The sequence below is a fragment of the Colletotrichum higginsianum genome, chromosome 6, assembly GCF_001672515.1.
Source record: "Colletotrichum higginsianum IMI 349063 chromosome 6, whole genome shotgun sequence".
Taxonomy (NCBI): Eukaryota; Fungi; Ascomycota; class Sordariomycetes; order Glomerellales; family Glomerellaceae; genus Colletotrichum; species Colletotrichum higginsianum.
This window is the reverse complement of record NC_030959.1, coordinates 448,424-471,455: the sequence shown is the minus strand read 5'-3', so window position 1 is coordinate 471,455 and position 23,032 is coordinate 448,424. Positions and strand designations below refer to the sequence as shown.

The following is a 23,032-nucleotide window of genomic DNA, read 5'->3' as shown; positions in this document are numbered from 1 at the left end:
GGATGATGGTCTTGGCGTCGGGTGGGTGATGAGAATGACACCGTGATAGAGTTACCTAGAGTGCGCAGCCGCTTTAGCTGTAGTTAAACACGACTGACTGGTGGGCTAGTTGTAAACCCCAACCGAGGCAATAGCCGATTGGAAATTGATAGGGAAGACGTTGAGACATTGAGCATGCACAATCAACCAGGTAGGCAAGAAATACTTTGCCGGCACAAGTTGGCTACAGAGGTAGTTGAAGACTATTCGACTATCTCGTGAAACTACAACCAAGGCAACCTCATAACTTTGTGGTGGCCTGATGAAGCAGCATATCCGATAAACCCACATCCAGAGGCCATCTCACACGGCAGTACTATACTTTGGTCGGAACATGTACCTGAATGTGTACACTCCCCAACCTTGATTTCCGTCCTTGTCCCCCGGCGCCCATTCGTCCAAGTCATAACTGCTCCTGCCGACCTCCTCGAACCCAGCCTTCGCGTACAGCTTGTAGCTCGTGGGGGAGGCGTGGATCCAGCACGGAAGGTCTTGGGAGTCGGCCTCCTCGAGCCCGTGCCGAACCAGTCTGGTCGCGATTCCCCGGCGCTGGGAGCGCGGTTCCGTCGCCAGCGCCTGCAGCACCATGTACCTTTTGCCGCGGAGGTGTTTGTCCTCCCAGGAAGTCATGTCTCTGTACATGAGCCCACCCAGCACTCGCGCGGGATCCTGAGGCGCGCTCTGATCCTGGTGTTTCCGCTCTGCCGGGGTGTCGGCCTCGACCTGGTCCTGGCGTGCTGCGGTGGTGTCTGTTCTTGTTTCCGGTTCCGGATCTCGAGTAGGCGTGGACTTCTCTGGGTATCTGGTCTTGACGATCCAACACGACCAGCCGACGACGTGCCCATCTGCGCTCACCGCTTTGGTGAGCTTGGCCGCGGGGTCGGACATCCAGAGCCGTATCGACTTGTCCATGAGCGCCTGGTGGGCGTTCGCGTCGCGGTTGAGAAGCATCAAATTCGAGAACTGGTCCGTCTTGAAGGCCGCGCTGTGCAACTCCAAGAGAGCCGGTACATCGTCCGCCGTGATGGGAGAGAGCGAGACAGATAGAGGCGTATGCTTGGCATCCTGACGGCTCATGTTAAGGATGGAGGACAGCAGAGAACAGATTCCAGGAAAGAGGTACCAGAGGGGGTGGCTTGGTGCTTGGGTAAGAAAAGAGACAGGAAGCAGTGCCGTGTTGTAATGTTTGGATTTGATTGCAGCCTAAAACGCACCGTAGTCTGTAGTGACAACGAAGCGGGGTAGTATTGTGCCGCAAACCGACGCCAGCTATTTGAGGCAGGTAAGAAGGTAAGGAGAGGTATCTGACATGGATATCTATCTCGTTCGTGTCATTTAGACAAAGCTATTTTCGCATAATAACCAGCCATTTAGGCTACCACCTAATAATTAACAGACATATTTGATGTATCTAAGCACAAAAACAAACAGATTCTGCCATGTAACCTAATTTTGAAAGATGGTCTAGTGTCCTTTTACTACTCTCGTCATTGGCTATGCTAAGCTTCCAAGAATTTGTTAAGCTGGGTTACTGCGTCGATCATGTCTAGCGCGCAGCGTTGGAGCCGGACGGTGCCAGATCAAAGGGTGACGGAACAAAAACTGTGGTTTCATGAAGTATCTAACACATAATACATGTTCCTGACTTGGTTTCTGAGACCTGAAAACTTAGGTGCTCAGCGACAATGAACTTGGCCCTTAATAGACCTAGGTATCCAGCATATGTGCATTCAGGCTTTCCCTAAGTCCTGACCTAGTCAGCAACAAGCAAAACGCAACGCCTAGGTCTTCGCTGCTTGAGAATATACATGCCAGCATTTTATAGCCTTTGGATTCCATGTCTTTTTAGACACCAAAATGCATTGTAAAAATTTGTCGATCGTCCTCTGAGAAGCAGGTTTCGTATTTTCGTACTTTCGTTTCCTGAAATGGAACATCGGACTAGCTAGTATTCTCTGCGTGATCTTGTGCAACTGGGCAGATCGATCTTTCTTACAACACGGAGACTTTTTGTTTTTGTTTAGTGGTACCCGTAGTTGACTCTGCGGGGATCTGATGTCAAAGGAACGAGCAGTTTGCTTATTGAGGATACTATGCTCTTTTTCATGTATGAAAGAACAGCATGCCAAACAGATACAAATAAACTGGCAGTGTACGACCTTAAAGTTCTAGCACCATAATTAAGGAACTGGCATCACTTTGGATGACCTAGTAGTTTTATAGTTGCTTTGTGACTTGTGCACAGTGTCATTGGGCAGGGTAGGGATTGGCAGGGAGGACGGGATAAAGATGCCAAACACTGCTCTCCCTACGCTTATCATTCATACTCAGTGTAACGTGCTGGGACTTTGCGATATTTCTTGGAAGCAAGGCAACTGTCACAGCCATTTTACACAATTCAGCCCCTGATTTCTTGGTGGTTTCTTGGTAAAGCCGCATGCGGCCGTCGGTCAACGGATTCGACTACTCCATGAAACGTTTGGCCATCTGTTGGGTAAGGTGCGACAATGGTGGTTCAGTGCTGCATCAATTACATAGAATTACCAAGCGTCGAGAAGTCCATGGACTCGAAGACGATAGGAAGGACTGTTCGATCCCATTACGTGAAAACAGGTTCTTTGCATCAAGAAATCTGCATACGCCCGCCCACTTCAAGCAGACAGGTGGAAAATGAGCGCAACGATATAAAGCATGCGCTGTCCTACTACCGAACTCATCATTTAAAATTTGTTCAAAATGCAGACAACAGCCCTGGTCTAATCTTCCAGGATGGGACTTGGTTGTCCCACTCGCAAGATCTTGCCGCAGACTTTCCTTTCCTAATCAATCAATCAATCCAGGACACGATGTCGAAAGCAATCGGTTTTATGGCTAACCTTGCCGGCACGTTTTTGCCCTCCAATCTCGTCGTTCAAATCGGAATTCCCGACAAGCCCGTGGCAGAGACCTGGGTGACGGTTGTCGCCGGGGCTGGCGGCAAGAACCACGATGCCGGAGGGGATTTCCCATCCGTCATCGTTTGGGACGACAACGGAGACCTGATCGGAACCCGCTACAAGTATGAAGGTGACGGGGTCGAAGCAGGTACCGAGGCGACCTACAGGGTTTGGAACAACAAAAACGGCATCAAGATAGCCGACCCGCACTACGTGATGCTTAGCCACGACAACGACGCGACTTGCATCTCAATGATACAGGTGTCCAATGGCCGACTGACCGCGGCTTTCTACGGCGACACCGGTGCCTTGTGCGGCCAGGCATGGTATTACAGCCAGCGGACGCTCAACGGCCTCCACCTCAAGACAAAGTGCGTTTGGCTGGACGCGGACCAGTCTAGCGGTAACTTCAACGCCCGAGCCTTGAGTTTCCATACCAGAGACATGATACCCTCACACGACAAGCTGATGCTGTACAACAGCTCGCCACGCTGGCTCTGCGAGAGCACGCCGCGGTTCTCATACTGGAAGAACCTCCTGCCGTTGGGCCAAATCGTCTTTTTCGACCCGCCCCTGAAATACAAGATGGACTCTCTCGAAAAGGGAAGGGAAGGCGTCAATGAGAGCCCCGAGGACGCCATCGACAAAGTCCAATACGACAAGATGGTCTACAAAAAACAGGGCGAGCCTAAGAAAAAGCACTACTGGCGCAACACGCCCACACCACAACGGCTGTCCAAGAGGCAGGGCTCCAACATGAACCCGGAGCACCTGGTCTTGACCGAGCTCCCGGGGCAAACGGCTCGGGAAGTTTGCGAAGACCCCCGCTCTGTCGGATACGACATCGTCTCGTTCGTGGACATGAAGTACTGCGATCTTTCGGAGAGGAGACTGTACGACCTTTGCAGCGACGCCACCACAACCAACTGTTTCGATGCCAACAGTACGAGCTTTGTGGGGAATGGCGCTCTCCTGCCAAGAGATGAGAACTCGGCCGCAGGCGGGCCTAAGAAGGCTTACAAGTCGAGGGATTTCTGGAAATAACGCCTCCACACAACTTGTAGTCGGAGAATTCAAAACTCGAACAAGCGACTGTTTGTTTTACTGATGGTGCCGGTGTGACTACTTAGCAGTATTATGTCTGTCAACTTTGAGTCCTAGACCTGGACTGTGTAGAGGCAGACGTAGTCGTTGCAGAACAAGTAAATGACTGACGTTAGTGAAAAGAAAGTAACCGCGAAGCCTTGTATTTGCCTGTGAACACCTCGTTAGATGAACAGCCCCTTTACACATCCTAGTGTTAGACCGCACAAGTAGTAAGGAACTTTGTCGCGATGGTCTCACACAAGTGGAGTTAATCAAGTGAGGCAGTAGGATGACCTGAGCCTGGGCCGGAATGTTAGTCCGGTCTCGTACCGGGCCGCTCCACTCCGCACCGAGCGGCCTTCGCTTCGTCTGCGTGTCCGTGTACAGGGACTCCTAAAATAAACCCCTTATTTAGAGGAAACAAGCCATTCTCAACCCATCATCTTCAGATGCACATGTATCCCTCCACTACAAACCCCAGTATCACTAATCGTGTCTTTTAGGGAACGGGATTGTGACATAATTCATTATTAAAGTTCAAGATCACTAATCGTGTCTTTTAGGGAACGTGATTGTGACTCACGGCCTGCCGAGGCATCCGCTTTTTTGAGCTCTCGCAACATGTAGAAATGTTGAGATGCCGATGCAGGTGCAGGTTCTCGCTTGCCCTCATCATTTACTTGTGTGTGTGGTCAACGGATCGACGAGTTGCGAGCCAACAACTGGGCTGAGAGGTAGGGAGATTTCCACTTGAGGCGTACGGGCTCCTCAACAAATCGTTTGAAGCCGCGAGAGTCCGTCTCCGTAACGGTGTTAAAAGCGCTGAGTCTTTCACCATGAAGTTGCAAAATAGTGTAGATGAGCAATCATTACCCCCCCCTGATTAGAAGTCTGGCAAATCACGACGCTTCAGCAACACGCCTCCTACAAGTCGTACAGCACTTGTCATCCAGCATCATGGGTTCCACCTCTCCTCCTCGGGAGAGCAGAAAGCTCTTCTCGCCTCTCCGTCTCGGAGAAATGAACCTCGAACATCGAGTCGTTATGTCGCCGTTGACGCGCCTGCGCTGTCCTGGTGGGTTTCCGACCTCGGTTGTTACGGAGTATTACACTCAAAGAGCAACGAAGGGAGGGCTACTTATAACTGAGGGGATGCATCCGAGTTTGATGGTGCGTTGCTCCTACCTTCCTGGCCGTGTATTATGCCTGGAGAACATTGTTTTTTGATAGAGTAGTTCAAAGGCTGACAGTGATTCAGGGCGGGGGTTACTACGGCGCACCAGGCATGTTTGCGCCGGAGCATGTGAGGGCTGTACGTGCAGATTTTCCGCTATCTTGTCAACTTTTTTAAAAGACTTTTTTGATACGGGCTGTCTTTCGAAAGAACTCTCGGGGTTGTGTTTCACCTCGTCGATGTTTGCAGAGATCATTGCTAAATTTGCTGCAGTGGAAAAAGGTGACGGATGCTGTGCATGCCAAGGGTGCTTTCATGGCGTGCCAGTTGTGGCATGTGAGTTCTCCTCTCGTGATTATTCCAAGCTTTAGGTACTCATCTAAAACCACCATTAGGTCGGGCGAGCGGCAGTCTCAATCTCGCTCGGCGGCCGCCAGCCATTGAGCTCTTCTGCAACGAACATTGGCTACTTCAACAGGACCACACCTGGAGGCTACAAAGTGCCTAACGAGACAGCCAGACCGATGACATTGCAGGATATCAAGGACACAATTGATGACCATGTGCATGCTGCGAAATGCGCGATCGAGGCCGGGTTCGATTGTGTCGAAATCGTAGGTCACATTACCCCGTTGGAGAAGGAGACTGGAGTCTAATGAGACGAAGGCGTCAGGCAACGGTTATCTGCTAGACCAATTCCTCAACAGCAACGTCAACCTGCGCACCGATGCTTACGGAGGCACCAAAGAGAACAGAGCTCGCTTCACGCTTGAGGTACTAGACGCAGTGATCGCCGCTATCGGGGCATCCAGAGTGTCGATCCGAATGAGCCCTTGGGGAACGGTTTGGGTGCCGCTGGATGCGGATCCGATAGCGAACTACCGTTATGTGCTGAGCGAAGTCGAGAAACGAGGCGTCGCGTACGTATGTCTTACCCAGCCGCAGGCCGACCTGCTGCTCGAAGAGAAGACCAAGTGGGAAAACATGTACACAGCTATCAAGTTGGGGAAAGTGGCTGCTACGGTCGAGGATCTCCATCTCGGGCACTTCCAGGAAGTACTGAAGACGACACCGATCCTGGCGAGCGGAAGCTATGATGGCGAGAACTGCTTTGAGGAGGTGGAAAGGGGTGAGATGGACGCAATCACGTTTGGCAGGTGGTTTATTAGTAACCCGGATCTTGTGGCGAAGCTGAGGCTGGGAAAGAGGTTGACCAATTGGAATCCGGCGACTTTTTATGTAAGTGCGGGCATGTTTGAGAGTGATGGTTATACGGATTATCCCTTTGGAGAAGTAGAGGACGAAGAGGCAGCGAAGTAAGAGTTCGCTGTCTTTTGGATTGCTGGTAAGGAGAATCCAGACGGTGGCCGTCTCCAGTCTGCAAAGTAGAGGCATTGCAGTAGTAGAATGTAAAGAGAGTTTTGACGTGCATATCACCTTTACTACGAAAGACAGTGAGAGACATATAACATTGTAACAAAACTGATAGAGCAGACCAGACAAGCCAATGTAGAGTTTTGGCGCAATTCTATGCTGTGCATAGACAACGCCAATCACTTGCCGAGTCTTTGATTCCACCTTCTCTTTTCGGAAGTCAGACTGGCAAAGGGGCGCCGAGAGTTCGGATACGGGGTTTCTCCACATTCTCTGATACCCCGGAGGATGCAATGAACCACCGTTTAGATAAGGCAAGAAAACTGACATTGAGGAACGATGCAGTTTACAGCAAAAGTCACATGTGTGTATTTTTCTTCTTCAACTGTCGAGCTTTGCCTAGAACATTGCGATCGGGTTGGTGGCATTGACTGGGCGTTGCTGCGCCACATCCCAGTGCTCCATGATGCAAGTACCGTCGAACCTGAACACATCCACGACCGCGAAGGGCTCCCCTCCCCCCGCCAAGTCCATGCGGTAGTGAATGTAAGCGGTGTTGTTCTCCAGGGCCGTGTGCATGATTGTGTTGTTGACCGAGCTCGGGGAGACAAAGGGCGCCAGGACGTTGAGCGTGTTCTGGCGGCCGGAGAGCGCGTTGGGGTTGTGCTGGATGTAATCCTCGGCGACGTGGTTGAGAAGGGCCTTCGTGGCGTTTCGCTCTTCGTAGAAAGCCTCCATGAACTCTCCGAGGATCGCCCTTTGCTCCTCGGGTGTGGCCGGACGCGGTGGGCAGTAGGGTGCCGAGGAAGCTGAAGTAGTACCCTCGCAAGATGGAGGATCAGCGGCGTTCGTCGCCCATGCCAAAGCGTTTATGCTGAGAGCGAGGAATGAAAAGGCCCGCATCGTAGTTCCGGATTGTTGAGGAGAGAGTATGATGTATCGTTCAAGTCTGATGGCGAGTGAGTCAATGCCGGGGCGTGGATCAAAAGGGATTTCAATCAGGGCAGTCTTATAGTCGAGACGGACATCAAGAGACAAGAGAACTCCGATAATAATAAATATTAAATTGCTCTTCTCCCGAGAGGTTTTCTGTTGCAGCTGATAGCAGTTCATCCATAGTACGTAATGTGCCACAATGCTAAGAAAGTTTATTAATACGCATCCTTGCCCGGCACTAGCTGGGGAGGTAGATCTGGATATAAGGCCTTTTGTAATCATCGCCAATGTGTTGGCCATTTTATTAGTCTCTAATGGCCTTCTCGAACAACTAACTTTCAACGGGTAACAACGCAATGCCCTCCCTAAACTCAGACTGTGACATCGGCCACCTTGGTGCCGCGTGGCGTGAATTTGGGTGTCGCAACTGATGGTATTGAGACTACAATATGGTTGTGCAGTCTCAGTATGACCGTCGGTTGCGATATGCAAGATTTACCCCAGATCTTGCTTGACAATATGGAAGAAGAGGGGACCCTTGGTGGGAGGCTACAGTTGGTCGGCACCCTGCCGAGCGAGGCCTGCCGGTGGTGCGTGGCTTGGAGGGTTTCGGAAGTGGAGACGGTGACGGACGGTTCCTTGTTCTTGAGTTGATGCGTTCCGAGTCGACTTACTAATGACACAGGCATTTCGAACTGACAAAGAGACGAAGGACTCTGGAAGCAAATTGCTGCCGTGATAGATCATAGGCGGCAGGGTTCCAAAAACCAAGCGATCCGAGAGACATGTGCAATTAGCCGCTGTGTCTGATACTCAGTGCTGAGGTACATTCCAAACGTTTTTATCTTGCGGATGATGCGATGCATCGCCCTACTTGGCAAAACAACATGAGATATCGATGCCAATGAAAAGCTAAACCATCAGGTATTTCTACATTGGACATCTTGAGATGTGCATGCAAGCAACACTCAAATTTTATATCCGCAAGGCACGCGTGAGCAGGCACCTGTGGTAGGGCAGATGACCATCTCGCAAACCCTGAATCGTACCGAGACAGATGCTTGTATCCGTGGAACGCTTCCAATACGTGGCGTTCTTTTTTTTTGCTTCTGCAGCAATGTTGCATCGGCGGAGTTGGCCTTCTTGTATATGCTGTTGGTTGTCTACGGCTAAGTTCGGTGTCGATGTAACCGTTGCCAATGGGCTTTGAGTGATAGTCCTTCTACCATTTTGTCGGAACCAAACTCGAAAGCGGGCCCACTCAGCTATTGTAAACGATCAAGCACAGAACCCAAAGTTACAATTGTTTGATGGACAACAACGCTGAGCGATCTTCGTAGTCCTCGATCATGCATTGGCATATTCACCGATTGTTTGCAACGAGTCAGGTATCTTTCCGAGGTTCCTTATGTGTTCCAAAGTTTGAAGCTGGGGGTTCAGAATCGTCAACTCGAGTTTGTTTCCTTGTCTATAATTGTGAGTGTCTGATACTCTGTAGTTTCAACTTTCTATTCACTGTCAAATTTACCACCGCGTTAAACCAAACAGGACCCGAACCAAACTAGCAGGACAGAGTGTTTATTGTTCGCTTGCAAAGATGTGTTGATATGCAAGAGCCTTGACAAAGTGCCTGCTTCTTTTGAACAATCTAGTGATGAATCTGTTAGGTTGATTCTTCTGTTGACAATAGTAGTGAAAGCGATCCAAGGCCTTACTGGCATAACTACTGATTGGGACCGACAGAGATGGCTGAAAGTCTCCGAGCACGAGTCACTGCATCGATTAAGTCACGCACCGGAGGTATGGCGAAGAGAATAGAGCCTATTTTCACAAAAGCGGTGAACTAACTTGAAACTGTACAGCAGATAAACTGCTTCGTGGAGCAGAGAAAATTTTCGCTTGCAGAACCAACAAGCAGACTTGTGCTGGGGGGGGACACATGGACGGCATCTTGTTCTTGGGCAAGAGTTCGAGTGCCGCAATCACAAACCCTGTGCCTGCCGGAATCAATCTTGCTCAACTGTGAGCAGTAAAATCATTCCATGATACATATTTGGCCCCAAAAAGAGGACTGATTGACAATTTTGACGAGAGCTACCTTCTACTGCCCGTAATCGAGCCCCGTCACTTATCCGCTGCTTCTTCAACAGCAGCAAATATGGAAAATTATAGGATAGTTAACGCCTGTAATCAGTTAAGCGCATAGGTCGTACTCCACCCGTCTCACCGTTCAGGCACACGGTACGTAAAGGCTTCATAGGCGGTCGACACTCGGTTGACTGCCAGGTCCCTGAGCGTAAGATAGTCCGTCATGCCCCCACTCTCGCAGCATCATCGGTGTAGCTGCACAACTCCCCGTCAGAACAAAGCCTCGCACAAGCAACGTCACGGCCCGGGAGCAGGACCCTCACTCACTCATCCTTCCGGGCCTTCTCTTCATACGCCAGCCGCTTCCCCTCCAGCGTCTCCCTGATCTTCTTGAACCAGAGCCGCTCGGGGATGCATCCGGCGACCGCCACCTGCACCGCGTGCATGAACCAGGGCGTCACCTCCAGCATGCCCCTCTGCGCCGCCCTCCCGACCCTGTCCATCACGGCCTTGGCGAACGGCCTCGCCTCGGGCGTGCCCGACCGCACCGCGACATCGTTGATATTCGTCCTGACCTCCCCAGTGCCCAGATAGAGCACATCCACGGGCGACTTCTCGGCCTTCATCTCCCTCGCAAGCGCGCGAGTGAAGGACTTCACGAAGCCCTTGGCGGCTGAGTACATGACGAGGCCCGGGAAGCCCTCTGTCGCGAGCGAGCCGACATTGAGCACGAGCGACGGCCCGTTGCGCGCGAGGATCGGCAACATGAGGTGCGTCAAGCGCGCCATGAAGCGCGCGTTGAGGTCGAGGAGCGCGTCCACATCGCCGGCGGCCAGGTTCCGCAGCGGACCGATGGGCGGGCTCGACGCCGGCGCGCCGCCGACATTGTTGATGAGCACGGTGACGTCGAGGTCGGAGATGTCGTCGACAGCGGCCTGGACCTGGGCCGGCGAGCTCGAGGCGGCGTCGAGCACGACGAAGCGCACGGCGACGTCGCTCTTGTGGCGGCGCATACACTCGGACTCGATGAGGGCGCGGGCGTCCTCGAGCCTGTCCACGTTGCGGCCGACAAGGACGATGTTGAAGCCGCGCAAGGCGAGCTCCTGCGCGCAGGCCAGGCCGATGCCGCCGGTAGCGCCGGTGACGAGGGCCCAGGACTCGTAGGGGCGGCCCTTTTTCTGGTAGCGGGTCAGCGGCACCGAGGGGAGGATCCAGACGGCGAGGGCGTCGTAAAGGCGGTAGGCGGAGTACAGGACCGAGACGAGGCCGACGACCTTGAGGGCCTGGTCGATCATGGTTGCAGAGTTGATGAGGTAGTAGTGTAGCCGGTAAGAGAGGCAGGGTAGGAGGGATGTTTTTTCTGCGGCTCAAGTTGCGAAAAAGTCAAGTCAACTTTGTTTCAGTGGGTTCGTTCAACGGCGCTTGAAAAAGTGCATCGATATTCTACCGTCAGCTCTGGCTAATCTGCCGCCATTTTCCATACAAACGTGTGTGCCTACCCCACCTTTCCCTCCTAACACATGTTTTTCTCTTTCTCGGCCTAAAAAATCCATGGAAAAATCCTGGAAAGATATCATCTTAAGATGTTTAAAGAAATCCGGTTAGAACTTGGGTTTAGGGCTCGAGTTAGGATTAGGAATCGATTTAGCATGAGGAATATGGGATTGGCTTGGTTGAGATGTTTAGAACTGGCGGCAGATCGGCCGGATTGGCGGCAAATTAGCCAGAGCTGACGGCGGGGTGTCGTCGCCCAAGAAAAACGAAAGGGACGTGCTGCTGGTTGCCGAGCGGAATAGAATCCACCCCTGTGGACGCGGATCAAATGTCGCTAAACGAACGCATCTTAGTGTGGTTAACCACTGGCTGTAGAATGACAGGGACCATTTGTTCATTCCCAAAGACTACCTATGGTGGAAGTCAACCTCATCAGCCTCGGGCTACCGGCCTCCGATTCAAACAGTCAGAGCAATACCACGTCGCTAATCTCAGCGACAAGGAATCATAGTCTATGCAACCCCGCCAACAAGAACGACGTGCATGGAATGCGGCGAGCTGCAGCCAAATATCAACCTAGTCGTCGGCCTTACTTACTACACCCTCGCTACATTCCAACCTCGTCCTGAAGTTGTCCAGGCTCTTCAGAACCATCTCTGATCCAAATCTCTCGAGTGGGTAGTGTGAAAACTCATGGGGGCCGCGCCCCTGGTGGCGACATGGAAAGGGAGAGGGAAGATCTATATTTCGCCTGTTCAACTTTGGTCTTCTCCATCTCGCCGGACCGACTTCCGAACTTCGTGACTGGCCTGTCAGGCCGTCAACCCTGTTTCGGGGGATTACGTCGACAACACTAGGGTCCCGACGTGGATCCCGTCTCGGGCGGGTCGGGCTCATCGCTGGAGCACCCCCTGTTTCAAATCTATCGAATTCAGCAGTCTCTTCAAGATTCCCACTCACTTACCTCGCGGCCGAGGACGAGTTGCGCGTACATACGCAAAAGAGGACAGCTGGCTGCGGCAGGTTACTGGGATATGGGAGAAGCGTAAATATGCCCTTGCGAAAAGTCAGTCAGTGGGGGTTTGGCTTGTGTGCTGCGGAGCAGCAATCGCAATCCTATTGAAAACGTATGTCCCGTGAAGAAAGAGACTGCCGTCTAGCTGCGGCGGATAATGTGATATCCCGCTGCTTTTCCAAACAAGGCTTCTCAAGTGACCCTGTACCCAAAATCAAATCATCTAGTGTATGCCGAAGTGCGAACCGACAAAGAAGAAAAGAAAAGTGAAAACACTAAACAGCAGGACCGACACGACCATGCCGTTGCAGTCCATCCCGATGCCATATAATTCCGCCGGCCCCCATTGTAACGATGCCAATGCAATATGTAAAACACACAAAAGCAAAACCAACATGACCGCCGGACCCCCCCAACGCCGTCGGTGCGGAATCTGCCAACACCGTGTATGCAATGCAATGCGAACTTAATCCACGCGTTCATCCCTGTCGCTGTCCTCGCCGCTGTCGGTGAGGTCCACGGCCTTGGTCGCCTCGATCTCCGTCATCTCGCGCCAGGTGCTCCAGCTAAGCATGCCGAATGCGATCATAATCATGACACCGCCGAGGAGAGCCGCAGCGCTGAGAGGTTCGCCGGTGCGTAACCAGTCGGTAATAGCGACGATGAAGATGGTCAAAAGGCTGGCAACGCTGGACAAGACAGGGCTTGTCAGGCTGATGAGAACCAGGAAGCTCCCAGCAAAAGTGGCGTTCATGACGACGCTGAAGAAGAGCATCCAAGCCGTGTAGCCCGTGGGCAGGGCGAACTCCTCGATGCCGGTCCAGTGCAGGATAGGCAGCGGGATCCACAGCACGGTAAGGGTGAAGGCGCCGATGCAGGAACCAAACGTATTTGCGAAGACCATGCCCCGGCCCGGCGAGCAGCCGTCGGGCGGGCAAGCATAACGCTTGTATAGCACCTCGTACAGACCGTAGAGCACGGAGCCGACGCCGATCACCAGGTTTCCTTTCAGACGCTCGCCGGCAGCTTGGTTGTGGGCGGCGTCGTTATCAGTAGGGCTGCTGTCACCGTATGCGACAATCAGGACGCCGGCAATAGCGACGAGGACGGCGAGGGACTTGTCCATACGCAGGGGCTCCTTGAGTAGAGGGACGGAGAAGACGTAGGCGAAGAAGGCCGAGCAGTTGTAGATGGCCGTCAGATCCGAGGGAGTCGTCATATTAACGGCGACGTACCAACTCAGGCCAGCGACGGTCAGGGCACATGTGACGAAAGCGGTGGTACGGACGAGGTAGAACCACGGCGACGTGCGAGGATGCGTACCAGGGCGTGTCAGGTCGAGGTCTTGCCTCTGGACCATGATGGCGGTGGTGTGCACCAGCTCGCGGTGTCGGCGCCAGAACGAGGGCCACGATGTTTTGCGCTTGTTGATGCGCAGTATCAGCAGCTGGACCGGCCAGAGCATGGCCCAGGAGCCGTGGGTCAGGTAGAGCATGCAGTATGCCTTGTCCCAGTGCAGCTCCTGCTGGATGTAGGCGGACAGCTCGGTCTGGATGACGAAGGAGAACAGACTCAGAACGAGGAAGAAGGCGGCGTAGATGTATTTCTTTTTGGCATTGGCGTTGGCCGTCGAGGGAGAGTGGTTTCGCATGGTAGAGCCGCGAGAGAAGGCCGGGCGGTTCGGGCTCAACAAAGGGCTGGCTCCGCGGGAGCGAGTGGAATAATTGCGGCCGTCATCGTCGTCGACTTTGGAGTTGAGGAGAGGCTGCCCCGAGCGGGAGTGGTGGTTTCGGAGGAGGGGCGGTCGGTGGTCCATATCGTCGTCGTCGTCGTCGTCGTCGTCGTGGTGCTTGAAGTACTCGTCGTTGCCGGTGCGCAATGCATCAAACTCGGCCAGGCGCTCGTCGAGTCCGGGGCTCTGTCCAGGACTGGTGGTTCCGCTACCGATGTAGTCTGAGATGTTGGAATCGCATGTGGTTGCGCTCAAGGGAGGGTTCTGGAAATGGTCGAGTCGCGAATGGGGGAGGTTGAGGGTTCCGTCCGGCCCTGTGGTGAGTCTGGGAGGCATAAGAAGGGATGGACCAAAAGAGCGTCAGGTAGGGGAAAGGGGGTGTGGGAACAGTAGAGTAATAGCGAAAGATAAGAAGCACAAGAAGTTTAAAAAAAGACTAGGCAAAGAAAGAGTGACTTAGAATAGGGAAAACCAATTGCTGCAGGAGCTGCAAGGAGGCTCGAGTGAGAAAAGGGAAGGGAGTGGAATGTGAGTGCTTGTGCTTGGGAGACAGACCGGTCGAGTGTCGAGTTCAGTTGGACACCTTTGGCCTGGTGAGTGAGTGGGATGGTGTATGATAGTGGATACAACACGTAGACTCGGGACGCAGAAAGATGCGAATCCCCAGTGCGCATTGCGCTGGGACGACGTCAAACCCAGAAAGCGCCTTTGGTCTTGGTGAGGAAAAGTACCCGGTGTGTACCTTTTTGCTGATGAAGTTGGTGACGAGCAACCTGAGAAGGACCTCCGCTCCATCCAGAACTTCAGAACTTCCAGCCTGTTCATCCCAGTAAAGTGCCTTTTGATAGGTCACAACCCCGCCAGCGCCGAGCTGCTAACTTGGCTGACTTGCTGCTGCTGCACTGCTGCTGCTTGCTTCACTTGGCACCGGCCGGAAGGGGCGGTTCGCGCGGAAGGGTCCCATATCTTTTCCCATCTTTTGATCTCCTCTCATCCCAGTCCCATTTTCATCCCCCCCAGCCCCCACACACTCTACGATACTCGGGTGAGGCACACGCAACACCACACATCCCTCCGCCCCAACCTGACTAGGTACACATACGTACACACCAGCACACCAGCACACTGAGAATTGAGACCAACTCAACAGACCTCCGCCGACACACACGCGACCACCACTCGTCTCATCCGCTCTCGTCCATGCGTCCAGCCTTCTGCCCTATCGAGGTATCAGACCAGGTACCCAGATACCACGCCCCTCGCCCAAATCTCGCGCCCGTCACAAGTTGCGGTCATGAGCGTCGTGACAAGCCCCGTCACCTGCGCCTGCGTCCCGATAGACTGCCCCACGCCGCGAGGTCCGTCTGCAACCCGCCGTGTCTTAGCGTGCCCGGCTATCATAGTTGGACCACTGCGGCGGTGCGTCGGTGCGTATGAGGGCCTCAAAACACCAGCCTCAGCCCATCCTACGCCATCACGCATACTGTCGCATGACTGGCATTGGCTCGCTACCATAGACACACACACACACACACATACATACACATGCGCCCACTACAGATGCACACTTGTCTCGTTTGAATCATTCTAATCACTCACATCGTTCCATCCCGCGCTGCCCGATGCATCGAGTACAAAGTCGCCTCCGTGTGCGTCAATTTTGACATCTGATACGGCCGTCTGTCCGGAATTACAAGGCCAAAGGCCATCAGCTACCCAGACAGCTCACCCCTCAAGAAAGCTTCCCTCCTTTCGCGCATCGCCCTCATCTGGCATCACTTGGCCCCGGCGCTGAACAGGGCATCCCGGGTGTTGTACTTGTACTCGAGGTCCAGGTGCCAATAGTTGGTCGTGTCTGCCTTGGAGATGGCCCACGCCTGATCCAGTGCCTGGACAACCTCTTCGGGCAGCGGTCCTTTCTCAAGCTGGTTGAGGTTGTCCTCGAGCTGCTGCACGCTTGAGATGCCAATGATGATGCCGTCGTTGCCATCCTTGATCTTGAGCCCGGAGTGGTGCACCGTCCATCGCAGCGCCGTCTCAATCATGCTGAGCCCATTCTTCTCCACCGCCGCCTCGATCGTCTGCAGCGCCTTGAACGTGCTCTCACGGAAGTATCGCTTCCGGTAGTTGCCTCCCGTGCCGTGGTTGTCCGAGAACCGGCCCTCGCTCGGTACAATGTCTTTGGACTTGATCTTGCCCGAAAACAGCCCGCCCGCGAGTGGGTTGTACACGACGAGGTCGAGCCCGTACCGCCGCAGAGCCGGAATCAGCTCGGGCTCGATGCTACGAGTGATGACGTTGTACATGCCCTGGTACACCGTCGGCCGAACCCAGCCGTTGTACTTGCACGTCAACACCACCTCTGCCACCTCGAACGCCGTGAAGTTGCTCAGTCCCAGCTTGACGAACTTGCCCTTCTTGTGGAGCTTGTCGAGAGCCTCGAGAGTCTCGGCAAATGGTGTGGCGCGGTCCTGCGAGCCAAATGTTAGTTGCTGTTGGTCGCTGGCCTTTTGGTCATATAAGGACTTGAGCGACTCATACCGCAGCATGGAGGTACATGATCTAGACGGTCACGTTAGCGTCTCTCGTCACTGGTCACATCTCGTTATGATCTCGACTCACATCAACGCTGTCGGTTCCCAACTCCTTCAAGCTCGTCTCGACGGACTCGACAACCTTGGCCGCAGCGTGGTCGCCGGGTTGTCCGGGATACTGGACCTTGGTCGCCAGCGTCAATCCTCTCTCCTTCCACTTGGCTTCGCGAGTAAAGGCCTCCTGCTGTCTGCCAACGTAGACGCGGGCCGTGTCGACCTCGTTGTAGCCGCGGCTCTGGAACACATCGAGAGCCTTGTTATACGTATCCAGGTCGGTGATTCGGGCACCGTCAGCTTCCTTGGGTCCGAAGGTCATAAGACCCAGGATGACACGGTCCTTGGGGTTTGAGGCAATGAGAGGCATGATGACGTCTGGGGATCCCTGAGTAAGATGAATGAGTCAAAGATGAGGGAGAAGCCAAGTTGTTCGGAGGGCTGTAGGGAGAAAAAGGCACAAACCTTGAGTTTTCTTCTTCTTCAGAAAGAGGCACGGGCTTTCGAGGTTTTATATATGAGGCTTTTTGCTCCGATATCGACGTTCTTGAGATGACAGAGTGTTTATGCGTCCACAAGCGATGTCGTGATCAGATAGACTCATAGAGAGACGAGCTCCGGGTGGACACCAGGAGGGGAGTCAGGAACCCCACCACCATCTTGGCGGGGTAAGATGCTTCGCGACAGCTGAAGACGTCACGGTCCGTTGCCGTTACATCCATGGATGGAAGGATTGATTACTAATGGGTGACCAGTGGTCAGCGTGTTGCAGCTTGGGGCGTCGGCAAGCGCTTGATTGTCCGGGAGTAAACTCTCGCTTTGTTGGAATAAATCCGTTTAAGTCCCGGGTGTTTGTCACCAAGCACAAAAACCGCAAAGCCGCCTTGTGAAAGTGTCTCTTGCTTTATCATGGTATCAAAAAGGAAACGCTGAATAAAATACAACATGTAAGATTGCTAGATAGGGAAGCACTCATGCCCATAGAAGCAATCTCTTTCTTTGAGCGGAATCTAGCCAAGCTGGTAAAATGGTCTTGAAGCCAGTTGCTACATGAGTGCCTCACAAGTATTCAATACGCGTAGGTATCCGAGGGTACGCTGACAATGGGCAGAAAGACGGGACGGGGTCGGCCGCTTGAGCTTGGACCATTGGACCATCTCCAGCAGTCTGATGGAGTTCAAAGAGCACGTGATATTCTTTTGGAGCGAGGGCCCCCCACTATCCGGTGCCGACGCTCGGACCATACCCTTGCGCGCTGTTTAAAGTATCTCTCGCGTAAAGTAATCTCTGAAGGCGCGTCTCGCGTCACCGACGTGCCACTTCCATCCCCCGAAGTGCATCCACTCAAGCTGGTGAAATCTTCCGTGAAGCCGCTCCGCAACGACAAGCCTCACCGACGACCCTCCTATCCGCCAACTCGCCCTGCCCCCGGAGCGAAACGCCGCACGACTTCGTCAATCGACAGCGTTCTCGTCGATTCTCCACGCCGCCGACGACTGAACCGGATTTCCCACTGTGTCCCCTGACCGGTTTCCGAGGAGTCGGCAGGGCCTGTCCCTTGCTCCAAGCTGGCGACGATGGTCAAGGGCAATGCGCAACCTGGCATCTACAGTGCCACCTACAGTGGTGTAAGCCTACGCTTCCCCAATTCCAAACAAAATCATCACACGGGCCCGAGAGGGTTGCGATACTGTTGTTCGAAGCGCTTGGCCACACTCGGCGCTTAAACTCGCGCGGCCATGAAAGGGGGTATATGGTCTCAGTGCCAGTGCCGAATTCGAGTGTGTCCAGTGACATATTGACTTGCTACTTACTATCAACTGGCATCACATTCGCTGACCTGGCATTCGTCTAGATTCCCGTCTACGAGTTCCAATTCGGAGATGACCTCAAGGAACATGTCATGCGACGTCGGCAAGATGACTGGATCAACGCAACACACATCCTGAAGGCCGCCGGCTTCGACAAGCCCGCCCGAACACGCATTCTCGAGCGCGAAGTACAAAAGGAGAAGCATGAGAAGATTCAGGGCGGTTATGGGAAGTACCAGGGCACATGGATCCCCCTCGACAAGGGTGTCGCCCTCGCCCAGCGGAACAACATCTACGACCGCCTGCGCCTCATCTTTGAATACACCCCAGGCGACCAGAGCCCGCCGCCAGCCCCCCGGCACACAAGCAAACCCAAGGCACCTAAGAAACCCGCAGTGCCCAAATGGCCCGGTACGAACATCCAACAACAGCAGCAGCAGCAACTACCACCACCGTCACAGCCCTCTGCTAACTCGATGCAAGGCGTGCCGCCGCCTCCAGAAGAGTACGATGTCGGCGACTCGGTCATGAACGACGATGATACCCCAGATAACCTCACCGTTGCGTCCGCCTCGTACATGGGCGAAGACGACCGTTTCGACATGTCCCACCACTCCACCGGCCACAGAAAGAGGAAGAGAGAAGAGGCGATTCATGACCTGACGCAGCAGCAGCACTCTGTGTATGGGGATGAGCTCCTCGATTACTTCCTTCTCTCTAGGAATGAGAAGCCAGCATATCGCCCCGAACCTCCACCCAATTTCCAGCCAAATTGGATCATCGACTCGGAAGAGCACACAGCGCTTCACTGGGCATCCGCCATGGGCGACGTGGAAGTCATCAAGCAGCTGCGTCGCTTCGGCGCTGGCTTGAACGTGCAAAACGTGAGGGGGGAGACTCCCTTGATGCGAGCGGTGCATTTCACCAACTGTTACGAGAAGCAAACCTTTCCCCAGGTTATGAAAGAGCTCTTCGACACCGTCGATGCCCGGGACGCGTCTGGTGGCACAGTTATCCACCATGCGGCAGTGATGAAAAACGGGAGAGTGGTCAGCCATTCGTGTTCGAGATATTACCTGGACAACATCCTGAACAAGCTGCAAGAAACACACGATCCGGCCTACGTCCAGCAGCTTATCGACGCCCAAGACGAGCAAGGCAACACCGCCCTCCACCTTGCCGCGCAACGGAACGCACGGAAATGCATCAGGGCGCTTCTTGGCCGTCAAGCGTCGACTAACATCCCCAACAATGAGGGTGTGCGAGCGGAGGATCTCATTGCTCAGCTCAACGCCACAAAGAAGGAGCGCGGCCCTCAACGCTCATCGTCACCTTTTGCGCCCGACTCCCAGCGCCACGTCTCTTTCCGCGACGCCATGCCTGAGAGAAACATCAGCAGCAAGAACCTCGCCCTCTCGTCATTCAACTCGGAGGCCGCAAACACGGTGCACGCGCGCATCACGCCGCTCATTATGGAGAAGTTTCAGGACCTCGCGGGGAGCTACGACGAGGAGCTCCGCGAAAAGGACAATGCAGAAAAGGAGGCCCGCCGCATCCTCTCCAACACGCAAGCCGAGCTCGCCGCCGTGCGGCAGCAGATCGCCGAGCTCGAAGCGCAACTCGAGCCAGACGAGGGCGCGGCGCAGATCATGAGCGAGGCCAACCGCGCCAAGCACCAGGTCATGTCCCTCATCACCCACCAGAACCGTCTGCACGTGCAGCAGGCCGTCGACCAGGAGATTAGCAAGCTCAACGGTGACGTCGACGAAGCCTCTTACGAGGACCGCCTGGCTCTGGCGAAGCAGCTGCAAACGATGGTGTCGGAACAGCGGCAGTCCGAGTCCGACTACGTCGAGGCCCTCAGTATGGTCGGCACGGGCGAGAACATTGACAAGTACCGCCGTTTGCTGCGCAAGTGCCTGCCCCCGGCCGACGCTGAGAATCTGGACGAGAACCTGGACAACCTCATCGAAATGATGGAGGAGGACCGTGATCTGCCGGGCGATAGCTCTGGTCTTGAGCCCATGGACGTCGGGATGAGCGGCATCGGCATCGGTATCGGCATCTAGACACTGGTCGTTGAACCGACAAGGATGGCGCCAAGACGAGTGGGCAAGGGCAAGCACATCGCTGCGTATCTTGGGCAATCAGCAATTGGATGTAAGACGTAGGAAGAAGCTCGACGCACCCCTCGCCTCGTCCAATCTACGAGGCGGTTGTTCGGGTAAGTCTTCGACTTGGTACGAAAAAGGGTGTGTCTTCATAGAGGGGTTCAGGATCTGTCGACTTTTTGATGGTTTTTTTTCTCTCTTTTTTTATTTTATTTTTAGGCTCAGGCAGGGCACGATTGGGCAGGCAAAGCAGGCTTTTTTTGCTTTGAACAACTTTTTATCCATTTTCCACGGGCGTTTGGAGGGTTGGCGAGCCAAGGGGGGGGGGGGGGGTGGGGGACTGTTGAGAAGCGAAGCTGTTGGAATGGCTGATGGACACATGGGCGCGAGGCCATCGCGCGATACGCCCACGCGCAAGCGCACACAAACGTATGCCCGGTCACCTAGACCTAGGTCTTGTGTAATATTCTAGCGTGGCTCGAAAGAGGACGTGCCATGCAATCATAACGAGGTTTCTCACGCAAGACTGGACATGACTAAACAATGACTGCTCGTCACACTACAGACGACTGTTTCCCCGGTGATGCAGATGCTGATGCTGCCTGCCTGCCTGTTTGCCTGCCTTAGCGGCGGAGAGCGGAAAGAGTACCCGGCCGCTCCCTCAAAGTCAACTGATGGCGGGACGACAGCAACACAAGACAAGGATGAGGCCGTCATCGTTGGACTCGATCGGGCTCGTTGCCAGTCCCAACCGCGTCAGCCTGGCCGTTCGGCAAAGAAGAGATTTCTCGTGAGGCTGGCTGACATGGCATCCTGGCAGCCAGCGCGGGGCAATCACAACGCCTCCTCTCGCCCCATCTAGAGTCTGGGGGTCCGGAGGGAGCAGGATCTCATGACCCACGGCGTCGCGTGCAAACCATGAGATTTTAGGAGACATATCACCTCTTTCGGCGATGCGACGGCAGTCCGGTTCGAGGGACGAGACGAGAGGGGAGATGGTGTGGGAGAGGTGTCAGCTTAGCCATCATCGACTGTCATCGCAACAACGATGCCTGGACGCCGCCAGGAAGCCCCCCCTCCTGACACTCGTGTGTCGCCCGAAGCGCCCGAAGTTATGAATGAATTTACGCCAGCGTGGTATGTCTTGGCAACTGACCTTGTTCTGACTAGAATCGCGAGCGGATTTTGGGCTATGTCGAGAGGCAGGGCTGACTCAACTCGGGCGTCATCGGAACAGAGCCGCAGGATCCGAAGTCCGGCCCTGGAGCACGTTCACGACCGACAAGCCGGCAAGATTTCGACGGGATGTGGTGTTCCAACGAGCCTTGGTCCTCCTAAGAGAGGTGTCTCTTCGCCAAGAATCATGCTCACCATGGTTACACTGGCGGTTTAGTATCTTGGCATGGTTCATCAGTGGGTGTGAGATGCAACAAACATCGGCAACATGCCGAGAGCAGAAGACCAAAGCATCCCAGCGTGCAGCAATAGCTGAGGCTGAGAGGTGTCGTGTATGGTCCTGTCGCTTTCGAATGCGAGGCCCTGGCGGTGGGATGGTGCTCAGGTTGCCACATTCAGTTAACCTTTCCCGTGGTGATCAGAATGGTGTCATGCCCAAAGAGTGCAAGCTGCGAAGACAGTGCCGAATGGGCGGCGACGGCAGAGCAAGCGCATCGCCCTTTGACTCGTGCTATCTTCCCCCGACATGGAAGTCTCAGTGGCGCACCCGGCTTCCCTTTGTCGGTTGAAGAGGAAGAGAGGACTTCCCATGGTTAGCAGCGGATACATTTCCTTTCTTGACTGGGCGGTCAGCCGAGTTTGCGGTGACATGGGGACGGCGAGGCAAAGGCTATCTGGTCAAGTTTTTGAGGCGATTACTTGGAGCCTGCCCATGCAGTCGAAGCAAACCGAAACGGCGATGTTGCATCCACATGCTAGGTAGCCAGTCTGGCAAGCCATTCGAGGGTGGTCAGCCAATGGAAATCCAATGAGCAGGGGACGTGCAAGGGTTTGGGCAACTAGTAGATGAGGGGGTCGATTAACATGCTGACGCGAGTGCATGGCAAAGAACCGGGGGATCTTCGTAAGGCTGAGGTGCACGAAGGGCCCCTGAATGGCTTCGCATTGTTTGGGTGGTATGGAGTCTGGGGGTCGAGATGTGCAAGGGGAGAGCAGGGGAGGCTGTTGGCGACGCGGCGTGAATGGCCGTGGTGACTGCGACCACGAGGACTGACGTCGAGATGGTCCGGTCCGCTGACGCCAGGTACGAATAGATTGTGCCCTTGCCGTTGGGCTTTGGCCGTGTCAAGGTCAAGTTTGTGACACATCTCGATGGATGCATTGCAGATTTCATGCACGGTGAGGTGATGGTTGGCTGCATCTCAAGGTGGTTGAAGCGAGACGGCAACAGCATAAGCACTTGGCCGAATGCCCATGGGCTGGTCCGAACGAGAAACGGCACAGTACTTTTTTTTTGCTCCCCCTGGCTGACAGTCGACGGGCAAATACTGTCGTAAGACGCTTTCATTGCCTTGGATCATGTCTCGGCGATTTGGTTAGGAGCGCGCTATACGACTCGTCTGCAATACGAGAAGTTTGGCGGTGGCGATGTCGAGTTTTCACCACAAAACGAACTCAAGCGCTTGTTCTGA

The 23,032-nt window shown here is 54.2% G+C and overlaps 9 protein-coding genes across 9 annotated transcripts; 4 read left to right on the top strand and 5 right to left on the bottom strand.

Moving 5' to 3' along the window:
- Positions 1–342: 342 nt before the first annotated feature.
- Positions 343–1,116, bottom strand: CH63R_08545 (acetyltransferase; the record flags this gene model as incomplete). Its single annotated transcript, XM_018303519.1, has 1 exon — positions 343–1,116. One exon carries the CDS (start codon positions 1,114–1,116, stop codon positions 343–345), a length of 774 nt encoding a protein of 257 aa, XP_018155542.1.
- Positions 1,117–2,885: 1,769 nt separating this feature from the next.
- CH63R_08544 (uncharacterized protein) lies at positions 2,886–4,019 on the top strand (the record flags this gene model as incomplete). The annotated part of the gene is made up of 1 exon (XM_018303518.1): positions 2,886–4,019. The coding sequence occupies one exon, from the start codon at positions 2,886–2,888 to the stop codon at positions 4,017–4,019; it is 1,134 nt and encodes a 377-aa protein (XP_018155541.1).
- A 999-nt stretch (positions 4,020–5,018) lies between these two features.
- On the top strand, positions 5,019–6,555 carry CH63R_08543 (NADH-flavin oxidoreductase/NADH oxidase; the record flags this gene model as incomplete). Its single annotated transcript, XM_018303517.1, is given in 5 exon segments — positions 5,019–5,231; positions 5,320–5,373; positions 5,509–5,571; positions 5,631–5,849; positions 5,854–6,555. Coding segments are annotated over 5 exon segments (1,251 nt in total).
- Positions 6,556–7,008: 453 nt separating this feature from the next.
- Positions 7,009–7,512, bottom strand: CH63R_08542 (Snoal-like polyketide cyclase family protein; the record flags this gene model as incomplete). Its single annotated transcript, XM_018303516.1, has 1 exon — positions 7,009–7,512. The coding sequence occupies one exon, from the start codon at positions 7,510–7,512 to the stop codon at positions 7,009–7,011; it is 504 nt and encodes a 167-aa protein (XP_018155539.1).
- Positions 7,513–9,956: 2,444 nt separating this feature from the next.
- Positions 9,957–10,928, bottom strand: CH63R_08541 (3-ketoacyl-CoA reductase; the record flags this gene model as incomplete). Its single annotated transcript, XM_018303515.1, has 1 exon — positions 9,957–10,928. The coding sequence occupies one exon, from the start codon at positions 10,926–10,928 to the stop codon at positions 9,957–9,959; it is 972 nt and encodes a 323-aa protein (XP_018155538.1).
- Positions 10,929–12,608: 1,680 nt separating this feature from the next.
- Positions 12,609–14,210, bottom strand: CH63R_08540 (Duf6 domain-containing protein; the record flags this gene model as incomplete). Its single annotated transcript, XM_018303514.1, has 1 exon — positions 12,609–14,210. The coding sequence occupies one exon, from the start codon at positions 14,208–14,210 to the stop codon at positions 12,609–12,611; it is 1,602 nt and encodes a 533-aa protein (XP_018155537.1).
- Positions 14,211–15,649: 1,439 nt separating this feature from the next.
- On the bottom strand, positions 15,650–16,832 carry CH63R_08539 (Aldo/keto reductase; the record flags this gene model as incomplete). Its single annotated transcript, XM_018303513.1, has 3 exons — positions 15,650–16,345; positions 16,416–16,436; positions 16,497–16,832. The coding sequence occupies 3 exons, from the start codon at positions 16,830–16,832 to the stop codon at positions 15,650–15,652; spliced, it is 1,053 nt and encodes a 350-aa protein (XP_018155536.1).
- Positions 16,833–18,039: 1,207 nt separating this feature from the next.
- CH63R_08538 (Ank-repeat protein mbp1) lies at positions 18,040–20,342 on the top strand (the record flags this gene model as incomplete). The annotated part of the gene is made up of 2 exons (XM_018303512.1): positions 18,040–18,090; positions 18,318–20,342. The coding sequence occupies 2 exons, from the start codon at positions 18,040–18,042 to the stop codon at positions 20,340–20,342; spliced, it is 2,076 nt and encodes a 691-aa protein (XP_018155535.1).
- Positions 20,343–21,432: 1,090 nt separating this feature from the next.
- Positions 21,433–21,777, top strand: CH63R_08537 (uncharacterized protein; the record flags this gene model as incomplete). The annotated part of the gene is made up of 2 exons (XM_018303511.1): positions 21,433–21,521; positions 21,564–21,777. 2 exons carry the CDS (start codon positions 21,433–21,435, stop codon positions 21,775–21,777), a joined length of 303 nt encoding a protein of 100 aa, XP_018155534.1.
- Between the last annotated feature and the right edge of the window lie 1,255 nt (positions 21,778–23,032).